Genomic DNA, 25067 nt, shown 5'->3' with positions numbered 1-25067 from the left:
CACCGCCTTCCTTCCCGCGCGCGCGCCTCCCGCTGGGAAGCGCCGTTCCCCGGCCCGGGGCGGGCGCGAGCCGCGCGGAGGCTGCTGGGAGCGGCGGGCCCCGCCCCCCGACCAGTGCGGCGCGCGGCGGGGCGGCGTCCGCCATCTTGCATCGGGGTGTGCTGCCGGTGCGGAGCGCTCCGGAGCGGCGAGGTCGCGTTTGCACGGCGCCGGGCGCCGGGCGTGTCCGCCGCGATGGGTAAGGAAGGAAAGGCGCTGAGAGCCGGCGGGTAGGGGTAGCAGAGGCTGCACCGCTTGGGGGACGGGGTGCCCAGTGCAGGCCGGTCTGCCGCTGGCTCCGGCGGCACTGCCCGCATGGCAGCTCGGTCGGGGCTGGGACGGGGTATCCGCTTCCTCAGGCAGGAGGGCTCTGCCGTCCTCCCCCTTCCCTGCCTTGCTGCTGGTGGAGGGGGCTTTTCACCCTTTCTGCTGGGGACGGATGAAGAGCGCCTCTCGTCGCTGTGTGTAGCCCGGGCGGGCAGGCGGGTGTCCGGCCTGTCGGGCTGACAGGTCAGGCGGTCCCGGCCGGGCCGGTGCGAAGCCTGTGGGCAGCGCTCGGCCGGAGAGGGGTCGGAGGGACAGCGAGCCGCCGTGTTTAGTGAGCCCCAGGTAGACAAGAAGGAGGGGGAAAAGAAAAAGTAGTATGATAGGTGTTAGACTATGCACAACAAGTGGGTGCAGTGCAGGGTGTGGTGGGTGGAGGGATTCAGTGTTAAAGCGGGTGTAGTTTTGTGGCACAGAAGTGAAGGCTCGCGTGGATCTAGACGCAGACGATGTGAAACCAAGGACTGCCAGTCTTCTTGCCCTTATGATGTCTATATTCAAAGCCTTGTGGTAGGATGGAAGCCATAAATGTCCCAGTTTTTCTTTTTAAAAACAATTTCGATGGGACGTTCCTTCTAGTTGACCTTCTGTAACTTTTCAGAGAGGTGGTGACTGGGTTACTTTGAACGTGCGTTTCTCTTGTTCAGTCCATTTCTCGGCCCGACAGTTTCACTGGCACAACTAAACTAGCAAGGCTTGAATGATTAAGAAAGGGATGGTGTTCTAGGACTAGATAATCCAGTGGCATTGTTGGGAAAATAAAGCTACATGGCTGTTGTTAGAAATTTGCCTTAGACAGTGGCACATTTAGCCTTGTTGTGCAGAGATGTCAGTAGTTTACTTAGGTTCTTGTGAAGCAGATACTTGGGTGAAACAGGCTGCCGAGTCCTTGCGATGGTGCCTTAATATCAGCCTAAGTGTGCAGTCTGATTTCCTCTCATAGCTTGTCCTCTCATAGCTTAGTGGTCCTTAGTATTCATGGTAAAAAAAAAAAAAAAAGCCAAACAAAAACCTCAAAACAAATTGTCTCAGCATGGAAGTTGCCAGAGAATTGTGCATAGCTCAGGAGCTGTATGTAGTTTACATGTTTTCTCCTTGTAGAATTCCAGAGGAGTGATAGTTTGTGTAGAGTGTTGTTTTTAACAGTTGTTTCTCAGATGAAGGCTTCAGTTCTAGCTTTATAAAAAGGCACTGTGCTATTAGCAACCTTTTCCACTCCGTTTGATCGTGCTGGTGACAGAATGGTGAACTATCACTGATCTTTCCCCAGCTGATACACCTGAAATGACAGTTAGATTCTAATCTTCTAAATCCATTAAAACAACTGGTAATTGGAGTGAGACAATAATTTTGTTAATTTAAAATGAAAAAGAGTATGCTTGTCTGTGTGTTACTGACCCTTAAATTACTTTCCTGCACACAGTTTAGAAGGAAAAGCACAGCCCTTAGATCCTGTTATGTTTGTGAGATAGTGAAAGTAAAGAAACAATGCCATAAGGTATTAAATGAAGCAGTAACTGCTGCAGGTTTTCTTCTTGGGTTTGTGTTTATTTGTAATACATTCAATGTCATCTTTATGAGAGGAGGAAGGAATTTTTTTTGCTTGCTTGCTGACAGAATCAAAATTTAGCAGCATAATGTCTTTTTAGCAGCTTTTTGTTTTTCAGTTGGCTTGTAAGATGCATAGTTTCTTTTTACAGTAGCTTATGTCCTATAATGCTGTATCTGCTTTTTGACTTGAGCTGTAGTTTAATCTGCAGTTTGGACATGCCTGTCTAGGCATAGGTTTTCTGTGGTTTCCGCATTAAAGATTTTTGTTGATGAACTCGATATTGCAAACAGATGCAGGAATATATAGCAAGTGCTGTGGGTATTTTCATTGTACAAGAGATGACAGGTGTGACCTTTTGGAGTAATTTTGTATTTTTTCAATAGACAACATGGCAAGCCCAGGTAAAGATAACTTCAGAATGAAAAGCTACAAGAATAATGCACTTAATCCCCAAGAAATGCGCAGGAGAAGAGAGGAGGAAGGAATCCAGCTTCGGAAACAGAAAAGAGAAGAGCAGGTAAGCATCCTGGGGAGCTGTTCACTGTTCAGTGCCTGTGAAACTATATTCAGGGGCCTGAAAGGACTTGAACAGACTCATCCTCTAGAGTGGAATCCAGGAGTGCCAGGTTGAATGTCTGTTTTCTTTGCATTTGTGGGAAGCACCAGGCACAGTTCTCAATAGAATAATAAAAAGATGAATAGAAGCCCTTTTAAGTTACTAGGGCACACAGAGAGAGCTGTGACTTTTAACATCAGTCCATAGTCTAGGTTTATACATGTGGGACTAGACCAGAAGAACACGCATATTTCCAGTAAGAATTTGAAACCTTGCATTCTCTGCTAGAGCTGGGGTCAAATTTGGTGTGTGAAGGGAGAAGATTATTTTCATCTTTGATATCATGCTTCAAATTGCCTAAGAGCTCTTCTACACCAGCTTAAAAAAGTGGCTACCAGTTAGTGTCTCTGAACTATTATACAAACTTCTGTTCTCATTGAATTTTTAGTGACCAAGTGTGTTGAACATTGTATTGTTTAATAGTTTGTCATAATTCCTCTTCACAGAATGTTTAGTAGTTTCTTGCCAGGAAGGTAAGGAAGGTAGTTTGTTTTTCTGTTTGGTCTAAAGTGGATGACTTTGTCTCCCACAACCTCGAGAGTGTCCCAGGCTCTGGTCTGCAGTCTCCTATGAGGTGGAATGCTTACCCTTCTACTGGGAAAGTGGTGCATGGAAAAAGAATTTCAATTATTTGGGCCAGAGGGGTAAGAGTCAGAAGTGGTGTGGTACTAGAGCACTTATCTCTGAATGGGTAATGCATTGCAGTTCCTGCTGAAAGTTTTATTTACACATTTTGTAGTAAATGCTCCCTAGATAAATAATGAAAATAATGGGTGTTTCCTCTCCCATGCTGACTATTGTAACTATGAGACTACTGTTATGGTCTGCTTGATCTTAGTTTGTTAGACTGGTGGTTTTCAGCTTTTCCTGACCTGAGAATGAGTATGCAGGGAGATGAGACTGCTTGTGCTCCAGAAGAAATTGTGACTGGTAGAAAGACCAAGCAAGTTTATACTTTTCAACCAAGAACTTCTGTGTTCTTTGAGCGTTGAGAAAGAATGGCTCGTCTTCCAAATGTGCAGTATTGTTTCTTGTTCCTTTGTGGGTTTAAATGGAATTAAGCCTCATTGCACTCAGTATTCTGTAGTTGCTTTGTGTCCAGAATTACACCCAACCCATAATTTCATCAAACAGGTTTAGGTTCCTGTTGAAATAGAGCTGGATGTAAACATGGAGTTGTTCTGCAGTTTTGGACGTGTAGAACAACAGAAGCCTAGGTCTGTAGATGCCTAGAGGGACAGAACATCAGGATTTATAGGTTGTTTCATTATTATGCTTACAGGTAAAATCTTAGTCAATGGACTGAGAGCCTATAATTTCTTTCTAAAGGTAGAAATGTAAATATTCTTAAATTTGGTGGTTACACTTGTTGTAAGTGTAGTACTGGAATAAAGATAAAAATTTAGGTTTGGTTTCTAGAAGAGAACAGGTCAATGTTAATGTTTTGCTTATATGCCAGAAAATGAAGAGGCACTCATTTAATATATTTTATTAAATACTACAGTGCTGGTATGTATTCTGAGCATAGACAGTGTGTGCAGCTAATTGTAGAGCAATTTTTGGACATAGTGAGTGTTTAATGGTGCATGGTTCAGAAGTTCACCTTGTAGCTACACTATTTTTTTCTCTTCTATATGAAAATTATCTTTCTAGTTTAATCTTTCCTCAGCTGGGTATAAAATACAGGTGCTGCTTAGTAGTCTTCTGTAGAAGGGTGGAATGCAGTGTGCTGAAACACAAACATTGCCTCTGTGTTGGTGATTTTAGCCTATGGACTAAGGGAGGGGAAAGTAGCTTGTAGAATACTAGTTCTTGTTTAAAATGGATGGTAATTATAAGGGATAAAAGACTAAAAGCAAAAAGATCTGTATCTTCTTTTCTTGTGAAAATATTATGGATCTTTATAACTAGTAAGAATCTATTCTGAATGTCTATTTTGAAGTGTTGCTGTGCAGTTTCTCAAGATACAGATATGATAGTTTTTCTCCTTTATGTTATCTAAATTTTTGTATAAAATTTCCCTTGCGTGGGTGAATAGGAAGGTGAATAGGTAAAATTCTTTGACTGGTATTGGTGAAAGCATTTCTTGGCGTGTATGTCATCTGTACCCACACTTTGGTTACCCCTAACATCTCCCAAAAATGTCCCCTTTGTTCAGCTGTTTAAACGCAGAAACGTGTCTCTCCCGGGAAATGAAGAATCCATGGTAGAAAGCCCAATTCAGGATCCTGATGTCAGCTCTACTGTTCCTATTCCAGAGGTAAATACTTCAGAGTGTGTTTAGAATGTTATCTATTAGTGTGCATAGTACTACACTTTAAGAAATCTTCCTTGCATTTTCAGGAAGAAGTTATTACTGTAGATATGGTACAGATGATTTTTTCAGATGACCCTGATCAGCAACTCACAGCAACTCAGAAATTCAGAAAATTGCTCTCTAAAGGTAGGTAAACATTGCCTGTTTTTTCTAGTTGTTTCCTTCTGTGTTGTTATGAATTATACTTAGTGTCAGTTAATATTTTGTTATGTTTTATTTTGAAATAAATTTTGCAGAAATTTGTAGTTCTGTTTATAAACTGCCAATTCTCTTCTGACCTAATGGCAAAATACAGAAATCTTCATTATTTCAATGTTAAGTCTTTCAAAGTAAAAAACAAATGTTTTTGATTAAGGTGTCCAGGACAGTAACTAACTGCACACTAACATACTTAGAATAATTGTTGCAGTGATTCAGCTTCTCCTCCCATTCTCTCCTCATGGGAAAAAAAAAATTACATGGCTGGCAAAGAAGAGTTGTAACTTGTTTTTGTTGGGGCTGTAAAACATGCAGTCTTAAGGTGATGCTGGTATGTTTACAGCATGATGGGTAAGGGTGTGCTTGGTCTTTTTAAAATGGCATCCAGTAGCCATAATTGCTCTTCCACCAACCTGAACTGTTGTTCAGTGTGAAGGAAGAGTGTTTTGTGATGTTACTAACATGCAAATGGTAATAGTATGTGTTACTGTTATTATATGTAACAGGGTGTTTACTACATTGTACCACTTCATAGATAAGATCCTGCAAGTGAAAAGTTTGTAACTCCTTCTGGAAAGGAAAGGATTGAATGAAATTTCGATGAGATCTACAAATCATATTCATGGTCCTTGTCATACTGAAAAAGGAATTTATTTGGTCTTTTAACACAAATATGTTTATTTTTATTCCCTAGAGCCTAATCCACCTATAGATGAAGTCATTCAAAAACCGGGAGTAGTACAGAGATTTGTGAAATTTCTAGAGAGGAGTGAAAATTACACTCTACAAGTGAGTTCAGCTTGTACTGATTGGGGGTTTTGAATGGGATTAGAAACGCTCCAAAAGAGCTTTGGAAGGCACATGTTGTTTTGTTTGGTGGGGGTTTTGAATAACCAAATATAATTATTTTTCACCACTGAAGCCATATGTTTTCATTATTGCTGCTAAAAATGTGATTTGATTTTGTGAATTTCATAGTAGTCTTTAGGGTCATATATTCAACTGGACAAAAACTTGGGTGTTGAAACAAAAGGTGTTCAAGAGGATTTACAGAATGGTATATTAAGATTATCAGCAATGATGTGTGAGCAGAATCTGTCTGACAAAGTGTTGAATATATTGTAGTACTTTTCAGCTAAAATCTTAGGAAAAAATACAGGAAACTGACAGGCTTGTTTGAAATTCTTTTAGAAAATCTTTGAGAAAATATCTAATTAATGGTAGGAGTAACTAGTTCTGTCTGCTCCTCTGTGGGAGTAGCACTTAGGCCTTGTGGACATTTGTTCTAGAAGAATTAAATTAGTATTGAATAAATAAAAGTTAATAGTGACTCAAAATCTTTCTTAGTTCTGTAAGCCAAAACCTAAAAACAATGTAGTTAATGAAAGTTCTTACTAAATCGAGATGTTGTCAATGCCAGGTTTTTTATTGTGTAGAGTACTATAAAAATAACTGCATGTCAATGGAAAGGAAAAAAACTTGGAAAATGAACCTCTGAAACTCTTATGTCAAACTTCGTGTCATGATTTTGAGTTTTACTGTTGAGTGGTTCAACATGATTGTTTGTGTTCCTCAACAGTTTGAAGCAGCTTGGGCTTTGACAAACATAGCATCTGGAACTTTCTTACACACCAAAGTTGTAATTGAAACTGGAGCTGTTCCCATTTTTATTAAGTTGCTTAGTTCAGAACATGAAGATGTACAGGAGCAGGTAACTGTCTTCTTGAGGGGTTTTTCTAACTATTTAAAATTCAGTTATGAATATCTCTTTTGGGATGTGTGGGATTACAGAGGCTTTGACCCCCATTTGCCTACTAGCTAGTTGATCTGCTTGCAAGAAGATAAAAATTTACTGTCACTATTTTTTCCCATCATGGATTTTTTTTCTGTTCTGTAATATTTGCTGTAAAAGGTATAGAATATTTGTAAAAGTTGATTTGCAAGTATGTATAAATTCACTTGGATGCTTTGCTTTTTAAGGCAGTGTGGGCTCTTGGGAACATTGCTGGTGATAATGCAGAATGCAGAGACTTTGTTTTGAACTGTGGAATATTGCCACCTCTCTTAGAGTAAGTATTGTAAACTAATACTATAATATATTGTATGTGTATCGATAAATGAAAACTTCAGCTTAGAATTTACTTGCAAAGAATATAAGTTTTTGTCTAATTTGGGAATCATAACAATATAATAAGAAGCAATTTGATGTTTTGGATTACACGAGCTTCATGCATATGTTTAATTAGTTCATGACTGGAAGCTTTTCTATGTTTTCAAAAGGAGGGAAGTGTTACTTCACAGGTATGAAATTTCTGTATTGTGCCAACTCGGTGTTGTCAGATTTCTGAATGTATGGGGTGTGAGACATAATTTGATTCCCTCTTGTAGGTTTCCATCTGCCTAGGAATGGGCTGTTTTCTCCACTATTGTTCAGTAGTTCCAACCTCTAGTCTTCCTATTTATCTATTTGCTTGCTGAGATGAGCTGACAGAATAGTTGTTACATGAGCTGTATTCCACAAGATTTATCTTCACTAGGAATATCATTCCAGCATTTACTATGTGCTTACCATTGTATTTTTATCACAGGGAAAAGTTTGCACAAGACAAATGTTACTCAGTTTGTTACCACCTAAAGTAATAAAATGAAACATTTGTAAAATAGCTTAAAATAGCAGGGGAGAATATGATTACCTTCACCAAGGGCTTAAAGAATAACATTTTAGACATTTTGTTATGTACCTGATTTTTCAGGTGCTGAATCTTTCATGTTCTAGAAGTAATGTGTTAATTTTTTTACAAGAACTTTCAAGTTTCAGCTTTTAATGGAAGTATTTTTATTATTATTAATTGCATTTTCTGAATGAAAACATCAAAGTTCATTTCATGCAGGGTTGTGTCTCCTAGCCCCTTCTAAAGACCCTCAGAAAGGTTTGGTTGAATGATCTTTGATATAAGCAATTGCTTACTTTATATGCATGTATGTGATTTGGGAATGAGACCTCCCAAAATTATGCAAAATAATCTCAGGTTCAGTTGATTTTAAGAAAATAGTTGCAGCATGTAAGATATGAAGATAAATAAATTTAAACTAGTGATCAATAATAGAATTTCACTTCTTTATGTGATGTTCTTTTGGTAACAATACCCAGAAAATTAACTATTTTTTAATAAGACATTACTTTTTTGCTTGTTGTTTCACACAGATTGTTAACAAATTCGAATCGTCTTACAACGACTAGAAATGCAGTCTGGGCACTCTCAAATCTTTGTAGAGGAAAGAACCCACCTCCAGACTTCAGTAAGGTATAATAAAGTAGTAATTTTGAGAAATCAGAAAGCTAAAGAATATTTATGTTTGTAATATTTTATAAAACAGAATCTTTGAATCTGAATATAGACATACTTTTTATGTTTTTAATGTCATCACACAGTCTTGCCCATCTGTTGTATCTGTGAAAAATCATCTACTTTGGCACTGATCAGCAATAAAATCATATCACTTAGAAACTTGAGACTGTAATCTGGTGCAAATAGTCATACACTGGTGTGAAGTGATGGACAAATTATACATTCAGCACTAAACCATGTGGGACTGTATTTTCTCCAGAACTGTTGTAGAGAATGTGAGTTATAGTTGAAGCTTCCTCAATTTTTTTTGTTGTTCTATGATTGTGAGTGCATGCTGCATGAATAAAATGTTGCGTTTCCTGCTCTGTCAGATGCAGTTACATCAGACTATGATGACAGAGAGAGCCTATATGCTCTCCCCTTTTTTTTCTTTTCTCTAGTTATGTGGCTATAAAGACTCTAGAGACTAGTAGGACTTCTAGGTTTTTTTCAGTATGAAATTAATTTCTGTAAGGTTAATGACTTTAAAAAAGATTAACACTGGATAATCTAGTAGAAGAGACTGAGTTTAAATGATCATTAAAGTTAGTCTAGAGAGAGTTTTACCTCATGAGTTAGTAATTACTAACTAGTATTTATTGCTACTTATTAATTCTTAAAAAAATATTAACAAAAAGGGGGGATTTCTTATGTTTCTTAATTGTTCACTTCACAATGACTCTGCCTAACCTATATCCTTTACTAGTGTTTTGTTCTGGTAGTGAAAAACCAAGATTTTTTGCTGCCTGAATACAAAACCTCACAGGAAAAGGATGCCCTGTAGGCAGCTGTTAATAAGACCAAGTCTTCTGCTTTTTGCCCTTTGCAATAGCAGCAGTTGGACACATAATAGAGACTGAATTTGCATAACGCATGTAAGGTAAAGAATCAATTTCTACAAAGAATATGAAATTCCCAGGCTGTGCAGCAGACATCTGTCAGGTTCCAAATGGTGCTAAGATAGTCTAATTCACTCGGCTCTGCGTAAAAGTTACAGAGATGAAGGCTAGAGGGTACAGTGGCAGTGAGAACTGAAATGAGACATTGTTTGTTTCACCAGTACAGTGAATGTTGGGTGCTGTGTGAGTTACTCTAGGTTGGTTATTACAAATAACTGCCACTACTTCTGCAAAGCCAGCAAAAGAAAAAAAAAAAACAACAAAAAAAACCCCAACAACCCAAACTTTTCTGCTCCCTGAATGATTAAAAAGCATCAGCGATTCCTGTAAAAGCAGATGATTTTTTATTTAAGCTGAACAATTATTTACTTAATACAGTACCTCTCAATAAATAGGCTGTGATTCAGAATTTATCCAATTTGCTGGTTTGAATTGGATATCTGGTTTAATTAGAAAGTGTTCCACTTGGGTCCTCATTCATTAATGACCTTGTGTACCTGAGCAGCAAATGGTTTTGCACATTTATGTCTTTGCAGAGTGTTCTCTGAAACTTGAAAAGTATGGAACACCTAATTTTATGCAATATTTTTCTTTAACCTAGGTTGCTCCTTGCTTAAATGTTTTGTCAAGACTGTTGTTTAGCAGTGACCCGGATGTATTAGCAGATGCTTGCTGGGCCCTCTCTTACCTTTCAGATGGTCCCAATGATAAAATTCAGGCTGTTATTGATTCTGGAGTGTGTCGAAGATTGGTAGAGCTGCTTATGTAAGTCTTCTTCTCACCAAATAAATGTCTTATAGTACTGTTAATGTTAAAATTAAGCTGTGTTTTCTCACCTGATGTCTTAATTTACTTTTATGGAAAGTGATGAACATGAATTCAGTCTGAAATCTTTTAAGCTGCTTGCTAGCTTGCTTGGCTCCTGCAATTATTCCTGACATTGACAGTGAAAAAAGTTTTCTCCAAAGTATTTCCTTATATTCCTTAAAATTTAATGTGGGAATTCATATACATGAAGGAATAGGAGGGCAAAGACTGAAGACCAATGTTGAATTGTAAATTAATTTATCTTTTTTTTTATATTTATTTCACTCTTGTACTTTCCTTTCTAGGATGTATAATTGCTTTACAGACAGTTCTTGGACTCAGTGAAGTCCAGAGGCTGGCTGGAGCCATTTTTAAACTGTTCCAGTATATTTGGGTTTTGGTTCATTATTTTCCTGGAAAGGGAGACTAAATCCCTGTGTTCACATGGGACTGCAGAGTAGGTCTGGGATAGTAGTTCCCAGCACAGACAGCTCAGCACACTTCCCTGTGAAAAGCTCGCTTTAGTAGCTGTCAGTACAGGGAAGATTGCTTTCTCTTCCATAGAAGCTCTAGGACAACTGTGTCATTTCCTTCCCCCACACATCAGGCAGTTGAATATGGACTTCATGTGCTGGCTTCTAGGATTATTGACTCACAAAAGGGGTAATTTTGCTTACAAAACACAGTAAACTTCGGTATACACCTCATAACACCCCCTCTATTTCTGTGCCTATTTAACGACACATGTTCCAGTATCATATTTAATAATACTTGAGCTGGGTGAAATGGATCTGCTGAGCAGATTGCTCTAAGTTGTGTTGTTCCATAGAGGTGCTCAGTCTTTGAATCAGCAATTCAGTTGTGGGGTTGTAGTAGTCAAATTTGGCTAAACAGGGAAAGTGCAATTAGTAATACAGTGTTTTTGATAACTAAATACTTAGCATCTGAAGTAAACCCTTGTTTGCTGAAAATGCAAAATTATTGTTTTAACACTTGGTAATATCAAGCAATATAATATTTGTCTCCAGGCATAATGATTACAAGGTGGTATCCCCTGCATTAAGAGCAGTTGGAAATATTGTTACTGGGGATGATATCCAAACACAGGTAAGACTAGTTGATTTAAGAAAAGTTATTTGGCAAGACAGAATTTTGTGAAAACTTTAACAAAATACATGTCCAGTACAGGTATCTGCATATGTCACTGAAAGAGGCTTTCTAGAAATCTGTGTTGTTGATTTGATAGTTTAAGCTCCTGTTTTAAGCATCAAGTTAATACAAGAATGAACACCTCTTTTTTTTTTTTTTTTTACAGCATTGTGTATAAAGGATTGCCTAGTTTCTGTATGGTACTTTGACTGTTGCGTTTTTTGAATTTTTCCCCTTCCTTTCAGGGGGTTCAGTTACTTATTATGGTTCCCCTTTTTCAAGTCTTTAAGCAGTCAAGGTTTTCACTTCTAAGCTGTGCTTATACTTAATTGTCCATGAATTTGTACGTGATAGTATACTGATGTAATTTATTCTAAAGATCTATTTTATTAACTTTAGACAATGGCATTGATTTTGAAGTAATGGAGGAAATAGGAAGATAGGTCCTACTTTAAAGATAATTGTCTCTAAGAGGCTGGCAGTACTAGTGTAAACAGACCATAAGGAAAAATGTAACCTGCATGATTTGTGAGCCCTAGAGAAAAGGATTTTGCTAAGTAATTAAATGAAAAACCTTATCTCTTAAAAAAATAACAAATAGCTATACAAATTAAATGTGCATTTGTCAGTCATTTTCACTTACTCATATTTTAGCATTAAGCAGCCTTACTTAGTTTTGCTATTGTCAGTCTTTGGGTCTGAATTTAATGAAGGCAGATTCTTTCAAATTGCTGGGTTGTCTGATCACACACTACAGCATTGAACACTTTAATTTTGCAGGATATGGCACTTTGTATAATATAAATGTGTTGCAAGGTCTTTTGAAGTCCTCTGTAAAATGTTTTTATATTTATATATGTATATTGCACAAGGCTATATATAGTACAACCCAGTTTTCAATTTTTAAATTATTTTAGGTGATTCTAAACTGCTCTGCATTACCGTGTCTCTTGCACTTGCTTAGTAGTCCCAAGGAATCTATCAGAAAAGAAGCATGCTGGACTATTTCTAATATAACTGCAGGAAACAGAGCTCAGATTCAGGTAAAGCCTGGGAATTTGTTACTTGGTTGGTTTTGTTTTCATTTTACTACTTGATTTTCCTGCACAAGATGTAAATGGATAGTGCACTGACTCTGTATTATTTGTTTTAGTCCTAACTGTTTATAATTTTACCTAACCTAAATGGTTTCTTCTAAACTTTGAGATATTATTTTAAATAGAAATAGCTGTCACAATTTCTACTACGAATTTGTCCAGTGAAAAGTGAATTAGTTTATAAATGGTGAATATTTTGCTTGGATAAAAGCCCGACATGATGTCACCAGCACTGAATTGTATTGTTGTGGAAACTACTGCATCCTGAGTATTGTTCCAGGTGACTGGAGCTATCTGACAGAAGGTTCTGATCAATAAAAATGAGAATCCTGAATCAGAATACATATTCCAAAATGATTTTTTCCCCTTCTGCTTCAATCAGAAATGAAAATGTTACTTCCTGATGTAACTTAAAACATGTAATAAAATCTCCAATTACAGACATAGTCTCTCAATGGAGTACACAGGACCTCAGTAAAATGGAAAATTTTGTTCTGAGGCTTGATCTTCAGTTCAAAAACTCAGGATGCATTGTATGATTTTAAAATGGGCCAATCCAGTAAGCTGGGCTCTGCCCACCAGAAACAGAGAAATAAAAAACCCAAGGTTTTCTGATGGCCACTGCTGTGCAATGTTGGAATAGTTCTGAACTTCACTTTAGCATTTATAGTTTGTATGGCATCATCTAAACAAAATAATCTTTGCTTTAATATCAGCAGGCATCACTAATTCTTGTACTTGAGGCTTATAAGTGTTCTGAAATCTTTATTAATGGTTGTAAAATGTTACAATTTCATCTCTTAGGCTGTTATAGATGCAAATATTTTTCCAATATTGATTGAAATTCTCCAAAAAGCTGAATTTCGCACCAGAAAAGAGGCAGCGTGGGCCATAACTAATGCAACGTCAGGAGGAACCCCTGAACAAATCAGGTGAGTTTGTGTGTGTTACTAGTTTTTCTGCTTAAGGATCTATAGGGCATATGGATTTCTGCATTTGAATCTTGACAATCATAGCAACAAAATTGTAAACATAGCCTCATTTCCTTGAAACTCCAACTTGAAAATGTAGAAATTCAGAAAAATCAAAGTCCATGCAACAAACTTCATCATTAATACTACTTTTTTTCAGGAGTGTTGCACCTAAGGGTGCAACAGGCTTATCTTCTACAGCTGATATTACATTGTCAAACACAATTGGAATAGCTAATGAACAGTTTCAGTGTTTGAAAATGGAAAACTGGGGGGGTTCTTTAGAAAACTTGTGCAGTGGGATTGTATATTTGGGGACAGACTTCAGGGATTTTAGTAGTTTCTTCATGTATTTTAACTTCACTATCACCATTATTTTAAAGCAGGTATCTAAACGTGCTCAGAACTGAGTTTGATTAAACTTTTTTTGTCAGTAGCTATTTATGTGCTGCAAAGATAGAATAAAATACTCTCTGGTTTCTCTGAATACTGTGGAATAATGATCACTTTGAATCAGTAGCTGATAATTTGATTTAAAAGTTACTGTATTATATGAAAGCCAGAACTGAAAGTGATGTGACAACTTTTCCAGCATATTTGGGACATCTGTTGCAAGGAGTATGTTCTTATTTATAATGTAACTAATCCTGATTTTCTTATAACCACTAAGTGTTATCAGAGGGATAACTGGGATAACAGAGTGTCTTGTTTTTTTTGAATCTCTTTTAATTTCTTGTTATGTAACATTTGCTTATAATGTAACATTTCAAAATCTAACATTTTAAAAATAAATTTTAATTCAGGATCTGCAAATGGTAGATATGCATATAATACCATAGCAATGGCTCTTCATCAAAAATGCATTTATATTACTAGTGTCATGAAGTTTTAGTCCTCCTAATTTCTCAGGATACTACTGCCTAACTGCAGGACAGTTTTAAACCTCTGGATTAAACTGTATTTTAGGCAAACATTGCTATCATCATTTTACTTACATGCTAGAGAAGCAGGGACACAGGTTATGACTTGTGGAAGTTCATACACAATTTTTTTTCAAAATTGTGAAAAGGAGTGGGGTACTCAGAATCCAAATATTTTTGTCTTTGTATTTACAGTTGCATCCTTCTCTTTATAGTAGGTGATGCCAAAATCTTAATGGATTGCTAGTGTGGTCTGTGTTAGCACAGAACAATGCCCAGTGTTCTTACATGTATCTTAATGTGTTTACCTGATATTTTTAGCACTAGAAAATCTCAACTGCCTGAGAAAAGAAATTCATGATAAGTTTTTTTCTTTTATATTAAATTAAAACCACCTGAAGATTGTAGTAAAAAGAATTTTAAAAGAGTACAGATTTCACACTTTGATTAGGAATACACACATTCATGTTGTTTTATTAAGATAAGTTGTAATATTTATTTCATTTTGGGCTAAGTTTCTCTTTGTATTCTTGCATGTTTTAGAAATTCTGTTGTTTCAGCCACTTTTTTTAGCAAAAGTAAGTGTTTATAGCAGTAGACTGGTATGTCAGAATAGATGTTCTGGATTATCAGTTCTTTTCCCCTTCCTCTGTTTCGTTTCTGTTATAAAGGTATTTGGTAGCACTAGGTTGTACCAAGCCTCTTTGTGACCTCCTGACTGTGATGGATTCAAAAATAGTACAGGTGGCTTTAAATGGACTTGAAAATATTCTGCGTCTTGGAGAGCAAGAGTCAAAGCAAAATGGAATCGGCGTTAATCCTTACTGTGCCCTCATAGAGGAAGCCTATGGTAAGAACACACTTCTTGTAAAACTGCATACCTGAACTTCCTTATTCCAGGCTGTAAAAACAAGACCACTGTGAGTCATTTTGAAATTTGCAGGTAAGTTTTAATACAAGAATTACTCCAAGCAGAAGTAGACATAAAATATCACAAAGTAAGTAATGTTACATTTAGGGGAAAGCAGTTAAATGCAGAAAACATCTGGGTGTTTGTCTGCAGACAGTGGAAATGTCCCTCTAGAGAAACATTCTCAGAAGGGTTTGACACAGGTGTCCCAGTCTATTGGAACCATGCTTTGCATACATTTATCACCCATTCCTAAATGCAGTTTTTGATACATAGTCCTGTCTGCTACAGTTTCATTACCAGCAGGGATGTAAGATCAGGGTTTATTTAATTGATACTAAAGTTGGATTACTTTTTAATATAGTAAATATAGTAACAGCAAAATCAACTTCAGGTCATAAAACAAAATAAGTTTTTACTTTTGCAAGTATTTTGTTTAGTCTCTTATACAAGTTCTTGAATTAAACCTCTATATAAAGGCATTCTAATTCGTGGAATCTCATGACTGGATTCTTTCACAATTGGCTTATAATGAAACTGGCATTCTTTTTGGAGAATTGCCTTTTTTGTAGCTCTGACAAAACAAAATTGTCAGACATTTGTATTTCAGAAACTGCTAGTAACTAATAGAAGTGTAGTCCTACTTGACCACATTGCATCTGTTTAGGTGGTACTAACTTTACAATAAAGTTGTCTTTACATCTGAATTCCCTGTTACTGAGTTCACTTTTTTAAATCAAATGCATGCTTGAAGAACTTAACAATTAAACGTATAAGAGGAGTAAGTACTATAGACTTTAATGGAATTTATTGTATTACAGATTTTCTGTCCATTCATAATTTTAAGTATTGACTCTCTAGGCTCTCTTCTTTTCTTTAGCACTTAAGCATAGGCTGCTGAAGCTGTAGAGTATAAGTTCAAGTAAGGAAATCAGCTGATTATATCACCATCATTGCTTTGGCCTCTGCAGTCACTAGAAGGGTTCATTTGAGCTCTTTCTAATCCAACCTAAGTGGAAACTACATTACCTTAAAAACCCAAACAGAAATTTTATATTAATCTAACTAACTGCCTAAGCACTAGCACTTAACCTCTACTCCTTTGGCTGAATTATGTCCTCTACTTGCAAAATTATAAGCTTTCCAAAAGGTAGTATCTTTAAATCTTACAATTAATTCAAAAAAAGATACCAGACTGTGCCTAGTGATTGCTCCATGAGTGGAGATAGAATTTAGAGTTGGGGGAGATTTAAAAGTAGAAGAACAGAAATTGGGATATTTGTTTAATTGAAATGCTTCTAGCTTAGTTTTAAAATGAGTTTGGACAGCAGAAAATGAAGACTAGAAATACATCGGTTAGGAAATTAAGAACCAGTGATATCAAATTAATTGAGGTGACTTGGGATTGCATCTTTTGTTTTAAGAAGTACTGTTATACTATAAGCTTTTCCCATTTGAATTCATCATTCATTTAAGCAACTATATTTTTGAAAATTTTCTATTTTGAATTTAGGACTTGATAAAATCGAATTTCTTCAGAGGCATGAAAACCAAGAGATCTACCAAAAGGCTTTTGAACTCATAGAACATTATTTTGGTGTCGAAGAAGAGGACTCCAGTATTGCACCTCAGGTGGATGAAAGTCAGCAGCAGTTTGTGTTTCAACAGCAGGAGGCTCCAATGGAGGGGTTTCAGCTCTAAACTACTGAAGTGAATATAAGCATAAAATTTAAACGCTTGTATGGTTTGGGTTTTTTTTTTTTTTCTCAGAGGTCTTTTCTTTATGGCCAAAGTTAGAGGAAAAGCAGAATATGTTTTACAGAAATAGATGAAGAAACAGCTCGTGCACTTTTATATATTGTGTTAGAGACAACTGTTCTCTGTTTTGTATTTGTTTTCTTCATTATCTCTTATGTACAGAAAAAAACTGTGAGTAATCATGTCTAAGAGCATTAAATGTGATTTCACAAGAACTGTGTAGGTAAGACTTGGTAGGATTTTAGGTAGTAGTTCTGAATTTTTCATGTAGTCTCAAACTTCATATCAGCAATACAGTTACTGACAGTTGAATTTTTGGCAGTAGGCTTGACTTGCCCAGTTTCTATCAAATCTACCTCTTGTATTGAAGCAGAAACATTGCTTCAGAACTAAGGCATGAAATAAAGATGAGCTTGTAAGAAGCTGAATTGGAATGTGAAAAATATTTATTTAAATTGTGAAACTTTTATGCATTACTTACTTTACAACACACTGTTGGAATTTATTTATAAAATGTATTTAAAGACATAATAGATATACATATATAATACTAATTACCTAATATAATATTGAATATATGAAAAAGTACTTTCTGAGTTACGTGGGAAGAGGACTATTTCAGAGGTTTTCAAATTGGAATCAGCAGAGACCTTGCTGGTATTAGATGTTGGCTCTGTAATGAAAGCTGCTAAATGGCATTACAAGTCAGCCACAACTGCAGTACTTTGCAGTGGAAGCAGTTACCACAAGAAAGCTGCAATTAGGACTGACAGAAGGGTGATGTGCACCAATCACCAAGCTGATGTTTTAGAGCTGTCTTCTGTCAAGATGTGGTAACACCACTTTAGTTTGAGAAACATTGCAATGTTTGCCTTTTAGTACAATAGCTTCTTAAAAGTTTAGACAGTAGGTGTTGTTTTTTGACCAAGTATGCTACTGCCACTTGAATTGTTCCTTAGGTTAATGAATTTGGTTTGCTTTTGGTAAGACAATGGAAATACTGCAGTGAAAAATGAATAGTGAATCACACCAGTTGAAGGAAAAGTTTGTTGTACTGTAAATAGCATTAAGTATTTGGACACCAAAACTAACTAGAAGTTACTGTCATTAAATATTTAGGTTCTACAATATACAGTGTTTGTGTTAAACACTAAAAGATACAGAATTCTAATATTTACGTTAACAGTTTTGAGTACAAAAAAATGTATGCTCTGCTTTGACTTGCATATAGGTAGTGTTTCTGGTGTATTAGTAGTATATCTCATTTGGAGAAATTAATACTTTGGGTTAACTCTGAAGTATTGCTATTTTTTATTACCTGTAATTAATGTATTAACATCAAACTCCTGGGCTAAGTGAAATCTGTGACATATGAGAGCATTTCATGCTTCATAAAAGGCTGCAATTCTAACTTCAAGTCACTTACCCATGGCACTGTGCTTGTCACTAAATAATATTTTAATGCACTGAAAAATACAGGTTAAAGGTGGTATCATTTACAGTACCATTTTATATTTGGAATTTTTTTTACATGCAAGTTAAGATTCTAAGATGTTTCACTTTGTTGTTACAGCAATATATTCTATATTGTAATTGAATGTGGGACTTGAAGTGGATTTTCTAAATTAATGGTCAGTTTTGACTAAGATAGAAATGGGAGGGAAGCAACCTCCCTTTGAGGTCTTTTTAGTGGAAGATAGAAGTGTAAGAAGTGTATATAGGAGTGCTGTTACTTTATGAACTCTGAATAATGAGATATTTTAGCAAATGACACTTTAAACCTAGATTTGTACAGCATACAACAGTTTTGAATAGTGTGATAATATTGAGTACAGCTGCCAAATTTTCATATAATGTTAGGTGATTGTACTTACGCCCTTTTTACTCTCATAGTTTTAGGTTTTCATACACCAACCCTCATTCTTTCTCATGATCTCCCAACTGCACATCTATCACAGAACAGGGTAACAATCATGGAAATCTACCAAGGTTACTAGCAAATGCTGAATTTCAGTGTTCTAGTGTAAGCGAAATATTCAGGTAACAGGGTATTCCTTTGTTTCTAAGAACCTTGTTTTGATAACAGCCAGCTGTGCCTGCTTTTTATTTGGAGAACCCTGTAAAACTAGATTTATAAACCTCTCTTATTTAAACCAAATATCAACTATGAAAATCTTAATTGAAAGACTTGAAAATTAAGAAAAGAGAGGAGATTTAAAGTGTTACATTTGTTTTGAAAGAATGTTTTCAGTTGTGTGGATATATATTCTATCTTGTGCACGGTTAGTGACTGCACTTTACACATTTAGACAAACTATATTTCATGCCTCTGATAGATTTAAATGGAATAGTTTGAAAGGGGACTAAAATTGATGGACTTAGGATGATGAAAATCTTTATTTAAACTCAACATTTGGTTTACCCTGATATTGTTAAAAAATAATAATGAAAATTGTTTAAAGGATGGTCTGTCCTATTTTATCGCTGGGTTTATATCATGCTTTGTTAGAAGCACATAAATGAGCAAAATAAAACCAGAGATTATGACTTAAGGTCAGCTCCGGTGTACTTATTTGCAGGTAGGGGCATGATTATGATGATACCTAAAGAGATGAAACTAGTATGGAGAGGGAAACAAAACTGTGATATGAAAATCTCTAAGTTTGGCATTTTATATGCAATCTGAAGTGCCCCATCAGTTACAAAGTCTTTTTAAAAATACAGGGGTTTGGGTTTAATTAAAAGGGTACCATTTGTTCTGCTTAAATGTGAATACTAACTAGCTAATCTATGCAATTATGCAGAACATAAGATTTTTTTTTATTAGTTCCCTACTCTTGTTACACTGAATCATATCTAATTTTTTCATCATTGCACTTTCGTCTGAGGATTGGTTCATACAGCTTTTTAATTTTCTAGTATTTGCTTTACACACTGTTCATAGCAGCAATCAGAAAATAGTAATAATGTTGGAACAGAAATGTTTGCTGTAGAACAAGTTTGCAACTGGAAACTATTTATTGTTGGGCCTGTCTTTAAAAAAATAGTAAAGATGCACTATTGTCTTTCCTCCATGGTTAATCTCAGTAGGTTTGAATTTATTAAATTGTACAGCTGAGGATTTTTGTTATAAGTCTGAAAATTGATATGTGGACTTAAACTGTGACCTCAAGATTTCACTGAAATCTGGAATGAGAAATTCTAGATACTTATGGCACAATGTCTTACATATATAATGTCAGAAATCTAAATTACCTGTATTAACTTCAGACAGTAATAGTGCATCTTTAAGTCCAGGCCAAAGGCCCATTACTGTAACAGAACACATATAAGTAGTATGCAATATTATGGAATGTTAAATCTCCAAATACCATACAGAAACCAATAAAACCTATTTTACAGATGTTTACTGTATTTATTTAGTGATTTCAGTAAGTGTTGCTTCTTAAAGCTAAAAAATGCAAATACCATTTTGAATACAGCATTGATGCCAATGAGTTCCAAGTGGCAATTTGTGCACTGAAAAACTGCGACAGAAAACTTCTTGGGTGTAAATATTTTGTGGTTATCTAACCAAAGGTATCTGACATTCTTAGGAAACTACCTCATCCCCTTTAAAACTAATTACTGCTTTTAATCATATGCAAAACATTCTAAATATTTTTAATTATATGCAACAAATATCCTGAATATCTTCCTAATGAAAGAGCCATTCGCTTTCTTTTTGTGATGCTGTAGCTGCCCTTACTGGCTCTAGGGTGTGCATACTACAGTTGTCCATTTAGGGGTAAAACTCACTAATAGCTCTCAGCAGCAGTTAATTTTGCTCTTCCAAGGACATTCAGATTTCAGATGAAGTTACTTGGTCTTCGCCTCTGCGGCCAGCGCAGCCTCCTCCCGCCACTTGGCCTTCTTTGCCAGGTTCAGGCTCGTTAAGGACTCATGGCGTGCGGCAGCCTGAGGAAGTAACAGCGTAGGAGTAAGGGTGCACCCAGGGAAAGCTGCCCAGCCTCAGGAATGGGCAACAGCCACTTAGAGTGCTGGGGGTGACAGAGACTACATTAGCTAAAGCTTGAGCAGCTCTCAGCTCCTGCTCTTGGTTTTCACAGAATTCCATTATTTTAAAGTATGCTACATGGTCATACCTCACCTTCTTAGCTGAGACAATCACCGCAAAGCAGGCAATAATTGAGAGCCCAATCATGATGTAACAGGCTTTCACTCGGGCTTTGTTTCTTGCCTTGTCTAGCATCTCTGGCCTGCAATTAAAGTAGTTGAATTGAGTCATTAAAAAAGGCAAAGTATCTCTTCAAAGCATTGCAGACATAGCATCACAATTTAAAAAATACAGAATTAGCTTCTGAAACAAGCATCTTCAGCTTGCTGCGGTTAGTTATGTATCAGCCATTTTTGGATCCTAATCCGTTTCCCATGGCAAAGCAACATTTAGTGGATTTAGACTGTTTTTGGGGTTTTTTTAAGCTGGGAAAAAATTGCTCAGGCAATAAATGTTTGCTTTTAATGCTTGGGATAAATACACCAGAAATCACACCCTAAACTCTATAAACATAGTGAAAATTGAGTGGGGTTATCTGTTTAAAACAGATGGGAGTTTACTATGTATATGTGGTGTTGGATGAAGTAAAAGTAAGTTCCCTTTATTCAAAGTTAGCTTTAGAAATCAATTACTGCTATATCTAACCTGTTCAGATGGTGTTCTGTAGGCTAAGGACTTTACATCCTTGGATTGTTGATTAAAGCAGCATTTGTACTACAAGTTAAAGGTTTTAGTTCTTTATTAAAGCAGCGGCTTGACAGAAAGTGGGCAGCTGATGTCAGCCACCTCGCTATTTCAGGAACGCACACCTAAACAAGAACAATCTACAGGATTGTTTTTTCTGGTCATCAAAGGCAAAAATAGTGAAAACTGCTGTCCTCTGTTTGGCAGTAGTCAGTGCAAAGGAGGCATTTTACATCCCAGCAATCTGCTTTGGTACAGCTCCCATTTCCACCCTCCTCTCTTCTGAGCCAGCAGCGTGGCCCTGGGGAACCAGCAGTAGAGGAAATAATGAAAATTGTCCCAAAACCTTCAGCTAAGTTTTTCCCAGTCAAACATTATACTTTGGAGTACAGTTTTTAAGATATTCATAATAATACTGGCTGTGCACCATTTTCCTTTCATAATTTGTCATGGGAATGCTTTATATATAGATAAATAGATATATTTGTAAGATATAAGTACATGTTTTATACGTATGTATAAACCCAGAACTATGTGTGTAAAAAGAGTAGTTGCATAAAGAATTGATTTTGTATTCTAAGTAAACATGTTGTAATGCTCTCTTTCCTTCAAAAAATCTTTAGATTTACTTTAAAGAGTAACATGGGGCAGAGCTGGGGATTTGACAGTGCCTGTGAGAGCCTGGAGCAAGGCTGGGTGCTGCAGTGCTTTGCTCTAAGGGTCGGTGTGGTGGAAGAGGACGGGTCCCATGGGTGGCAGTGCTGAACCAGCCCCTCCTTGCCCGTGCACACCCGAGGGGCACGTTGAGCACACTCTGTTTCTTGCAGGTGACTAACAATGCCTGCAGTTCTAAGGAGCTGCTTCTGGTTTGTACAATGATAAAAATCATCTTCTAAACAAACTGCACATCAGACTGGCACGTAGGATCGTTAATCCAATAATCCATTTATGGCAACAAAAGCAAAACCGTAAATGTTATTAGTCTGATGTATTAGCCTAATTATATTTCACAGTGCACTAATTGAAACTCCTCTGAGGCAGATTTTCACTTTCTCCCTGCTTTCTGCATCTACTTTAAGGAAAACAGACAATGTTCTTCCCTAATTGCATATTAGGGTCTTTGCTATTCAGTCCTTAATCGAGACTCCAGGCAAACCTCTGCTGAAGTGAGCAACAGCTGGGGCTTTAAAAAAAAATCCCAAAGAAACCACAACAGCCTTGAAAAAAGCCTGCAGATTTGTTTCATTGTACAAACAATCTTCAGCAGTTAGGTTGTGTTCACACCTTGAAATTCTTTGTTTGACGAGTTAAAACAGTGCCACAGTTGAGCCTCAATTACTAACAATCAACTACTTCTAGTATATTACTATTTACAGTATTGTATAGTGTAGTATAGTCTTACAGTTCTAAAAATACTTTGCTTACCCAGAAAGCACAGTGGTAACACTCACCCGCCAGGCCAGAAAGGAGTGATTTTTGTGCATGTGTCTGTATGACTGACAAATGCCATGTCTTTATAAACATCTCCTGACAACTTGAATAGCGTTTACAGCTCCTGAGACATGTCTGAACCTTCCTCTAGAGGAAGATGGTGAAACTAACTGCACAAGATAGATAGGCTAAACTGTCCAGAAAGCCACTGTCCAGCTCAGCAAACTCCAGTGAAACTGTCAGGAACCAGCAAGAATAGGCAGAGGATGTACCTGTTGCTTTACACAGCTCTGCACACTGTTTATTCTCCACATATCACCCAAGGCACAGACATACTGTGATGATAAAAAGTAGCATCCTGGAGGGATGTCTAACATGCTAACCTATGAAAAGGGAGCCTTAAACATTAGAGGGGTTTCAGGTGTTTAGTGCCTGACTCCCTTAGGGGTTGCTAATTTTCAGCAAGTCAGAGAACTGTAGAGTCTGTGTGGTTTGGGTGGGAAGGGACCTTCATCATCTAGGATCAGCTAGTCCAGTGGGTCAGCAAGAATAGGAGACTGAGGCCATGTCAAGTGCTCAGTTTTCCTTGATGAGGGCTTCTTCTCTCATTACCTCCTTCCCTATTTTTCCTCAAATTCTACAATAAAAAATTATTTATTGTATGTAGTCATTCAGTGACAGCTCCCTTAGAACAGTTTATGCGAAATATAAACAAAAATATTGTTTACCAATAACATCCTTCTCTGATTGCACATTAGGACTAAGCAAAACAAACAAGCCAGTACATAAATGTAACCAAGGCTGTCTACTCAGATGGATCCATTCTTAATCCCAGGCTCTAGGGACTCTAGCAAGGAACATTTTCTCATCTTAACCTCTAACCAGGACAGGAAATTCTCTTGCCCTCTAATTTGTTTCCAAGTCTCAGTGTTGTAAAACCGATCATTTTAAGCTCTGTGGAAAAGCCTTAAATTTTCCACAGAATCAGGATCACAGCACTGCTTTCCCCTCAGCTCCATGTTACCCTTGGACAAGGCCAGCACACTTACGGGATCCTCTGAGGAATCTCTTCTTCTGTCTTGAAACGTCCAGTCCAGAGGAGGATTTTCTTGTCAAACTTCGAAGGTTTGCAACTTGCAACCACCCTGTGAGCCTGCTCAGCTTAAAGAGTAAGAAAAAAACCCCCACTTTGTAAACCGTGCACTAAGAGAGAATTGTGACTGACAGTAAGGTGTAGAAGGGAAAAAACCTACCCATTTTGGTTGTTGTAAGAGTAATTTAGGGATTAGATCTCCGCCTTTCGGCTACGCAGAGTCACCTCCGCGCCGTCTCTGGAATATCCCCGCACGCAGCATTTCTGCGGGTCTGATTCGGCCTCCCCTCCGCCCGCAGCTGTGGCCACCCAAAGGAGCAGGAGAGCGCTCGGGACTACCCGAGCTGTGCTGCCACCATAGGGCCGCCCCACCGGGCAGCACAGCCCTGCTCCCTCCCGGTCCCGGTCCCGAGCCGCCCGCCCGCGCATCTCCCCGTCAGCCCCGGGACGCAGCCTCTTCCCCCGGCCCGGCGGGCAGCCCCTTACCGCGCGTGGTGCCCGGGCTCCGGGCGGGATCCCCGGCGGTCGCGGCTCCCCGCGGCGCGGGCGGGCGGAGCGGCGCGGCGGACAGCAGCCGCCCGGGGCGGAGGCGCGCCGGCAGCATGGCCAGGGTGGCGAGGAGCGGCGGCACCCTCTGCCTCAGCGGGACCCTCTGCCTCGGCCGTACCCTTTGCCTCGGCCGGACCCTGTGCTGCAGCCGGACCCTGTGCTGCAGCCGGACCCTGTGCTGCAGCCGGACCCTCTGCCTCGGCAGGAGCCTCTGCTGCGGCAGGAGCCTCTGCTGCAGCCGGACCCTGCCGCGGCGGGAGCGACCCCAGCCCCGCCCGGCCCCCGCCCCGCCCCACCCCGCCCCGCG

General features: G+C 38.0%; 2 protein-coding genes across 2 annotated transcripts; one reads left to right on the top strand and one right to left on the bottom strand.

The window, feature by feature from the left end:
• The first annotated feature begins 151 nt into the window (after window positions 1-151).
• On the top strand, window positions 152-20349 carry KPNA5 (karyopherin subunit alpha 5). Its single transcript, XM_058802547.1, has 14 exons — window positions 152-238; window positions 2299-2432; window positions 4690-4791; window positions 4875-4974; window positions 5741-5835; window positions 6626-6757; window positions 7027-7115; window positions 8252-8351; window positions 9936-10099; window positions 11170-11248; window positions 12208-12333; window positions 13192-13319; window positions 14950-15128; window positions 16702-20349. The coding sequence occupies exons 1-14, from the start codon at window positions 235-237 to the stop codon at window positions 16887-16889; spliced, it is 1620 nt and encodes a 539-aa protein (XP_058658530.1). The 5' UTR covers window positions 152-234; the 3' UTR covers window positions 16890-20349.
• Window positions 15225-24838, bottom strand: FAM162B (family with sequence similarity 162 member B). The gene is made up of 4 exons (XM_058802548.1): window positions 24698-24838; window positions 24168-24279; window positions 21097-21205; window positions 15225-20903 (listed from the first exon to the last, which is right to left on the bottom strand). Exons 1-4 carry the CDS (start codon window positions 24813-24815, stop codon window positions 20805-20807), a joined length of 438 nt encoding a protein of 145 aa, XP_058658531.1. The 5' UTR covers window positions 24816-24838; the 3' UTR covers window positions 15225-20804.
• Between the last annotated feature and the right edge of the window lie 229 nt (window positions 24839-25067).

This window comes from Ammospiza caudacuta, chromosome 3 (assembly GCF_027887145.1).
Source record: "Ammospiza caudacuta isolate bAmmCau1 chromosome 3, bAmmCau1.pri, whole genome shotgun sequence".
In the NCBI taxonomy this organism is placed as follows: Eukaryota; Metazoa; Chordata; class Aves; order Passeriformes; family Passerellidae; genus Ammospiza; species Ammospiza caudacuta.
Note: the sequence above shows the minus strand (reverse complement) of the source record. Positions and strands in the feature narration are given on the sequence as shown.

What these genes read in the sequence shown, in the direction of transcription:
- KPNA5 (XM_058802547.1), top strand. An exon ending in ATGAAGATGTACAGGAGCAG is followed by an intron (nt 6,758 to 7,026) that starts GTAACTGTCTTC and finishes TTGCTTTTTAAG; the next exon opens with GCAGTGTGGGCTCTTGGGAA. An exon ending in GAAACAGAGCTCAGATTCAG is followed by an intron (nt 12,334 to 13,191) that starts GTAAAGCCTGGG and finishes TTCATCTCTTAG; the next exon opens with GCTGTTATAGATGCAAATAT.
- FAM162B (XM_058802548.1), bottom strand. Translation starts at nt 24,815, where the DNA reads ATGCTGCCGGCGCGCCTCCGCCCCGGGCGGCTGCTGTCCGCCGCGCCG. An exon ending in GAGCCCGGGCACCACGCGCG is followed by an intron (nt 24,280 to 24,697) that starts GTAAGGGGCTGC and finishes TTACTCTTTAAG; the next exon opens with CTGAGCAGGCTCACAGGGTG. An exon ending in TGATTGTCTCAGCTAAGAAG is followed by an intron (nt 20,904 to 21,096) that starts GTGAGGTATGAC and finishes TTACTTCCTCAG; the next exon opens with GCTGCCGCACGCCATGAGTC.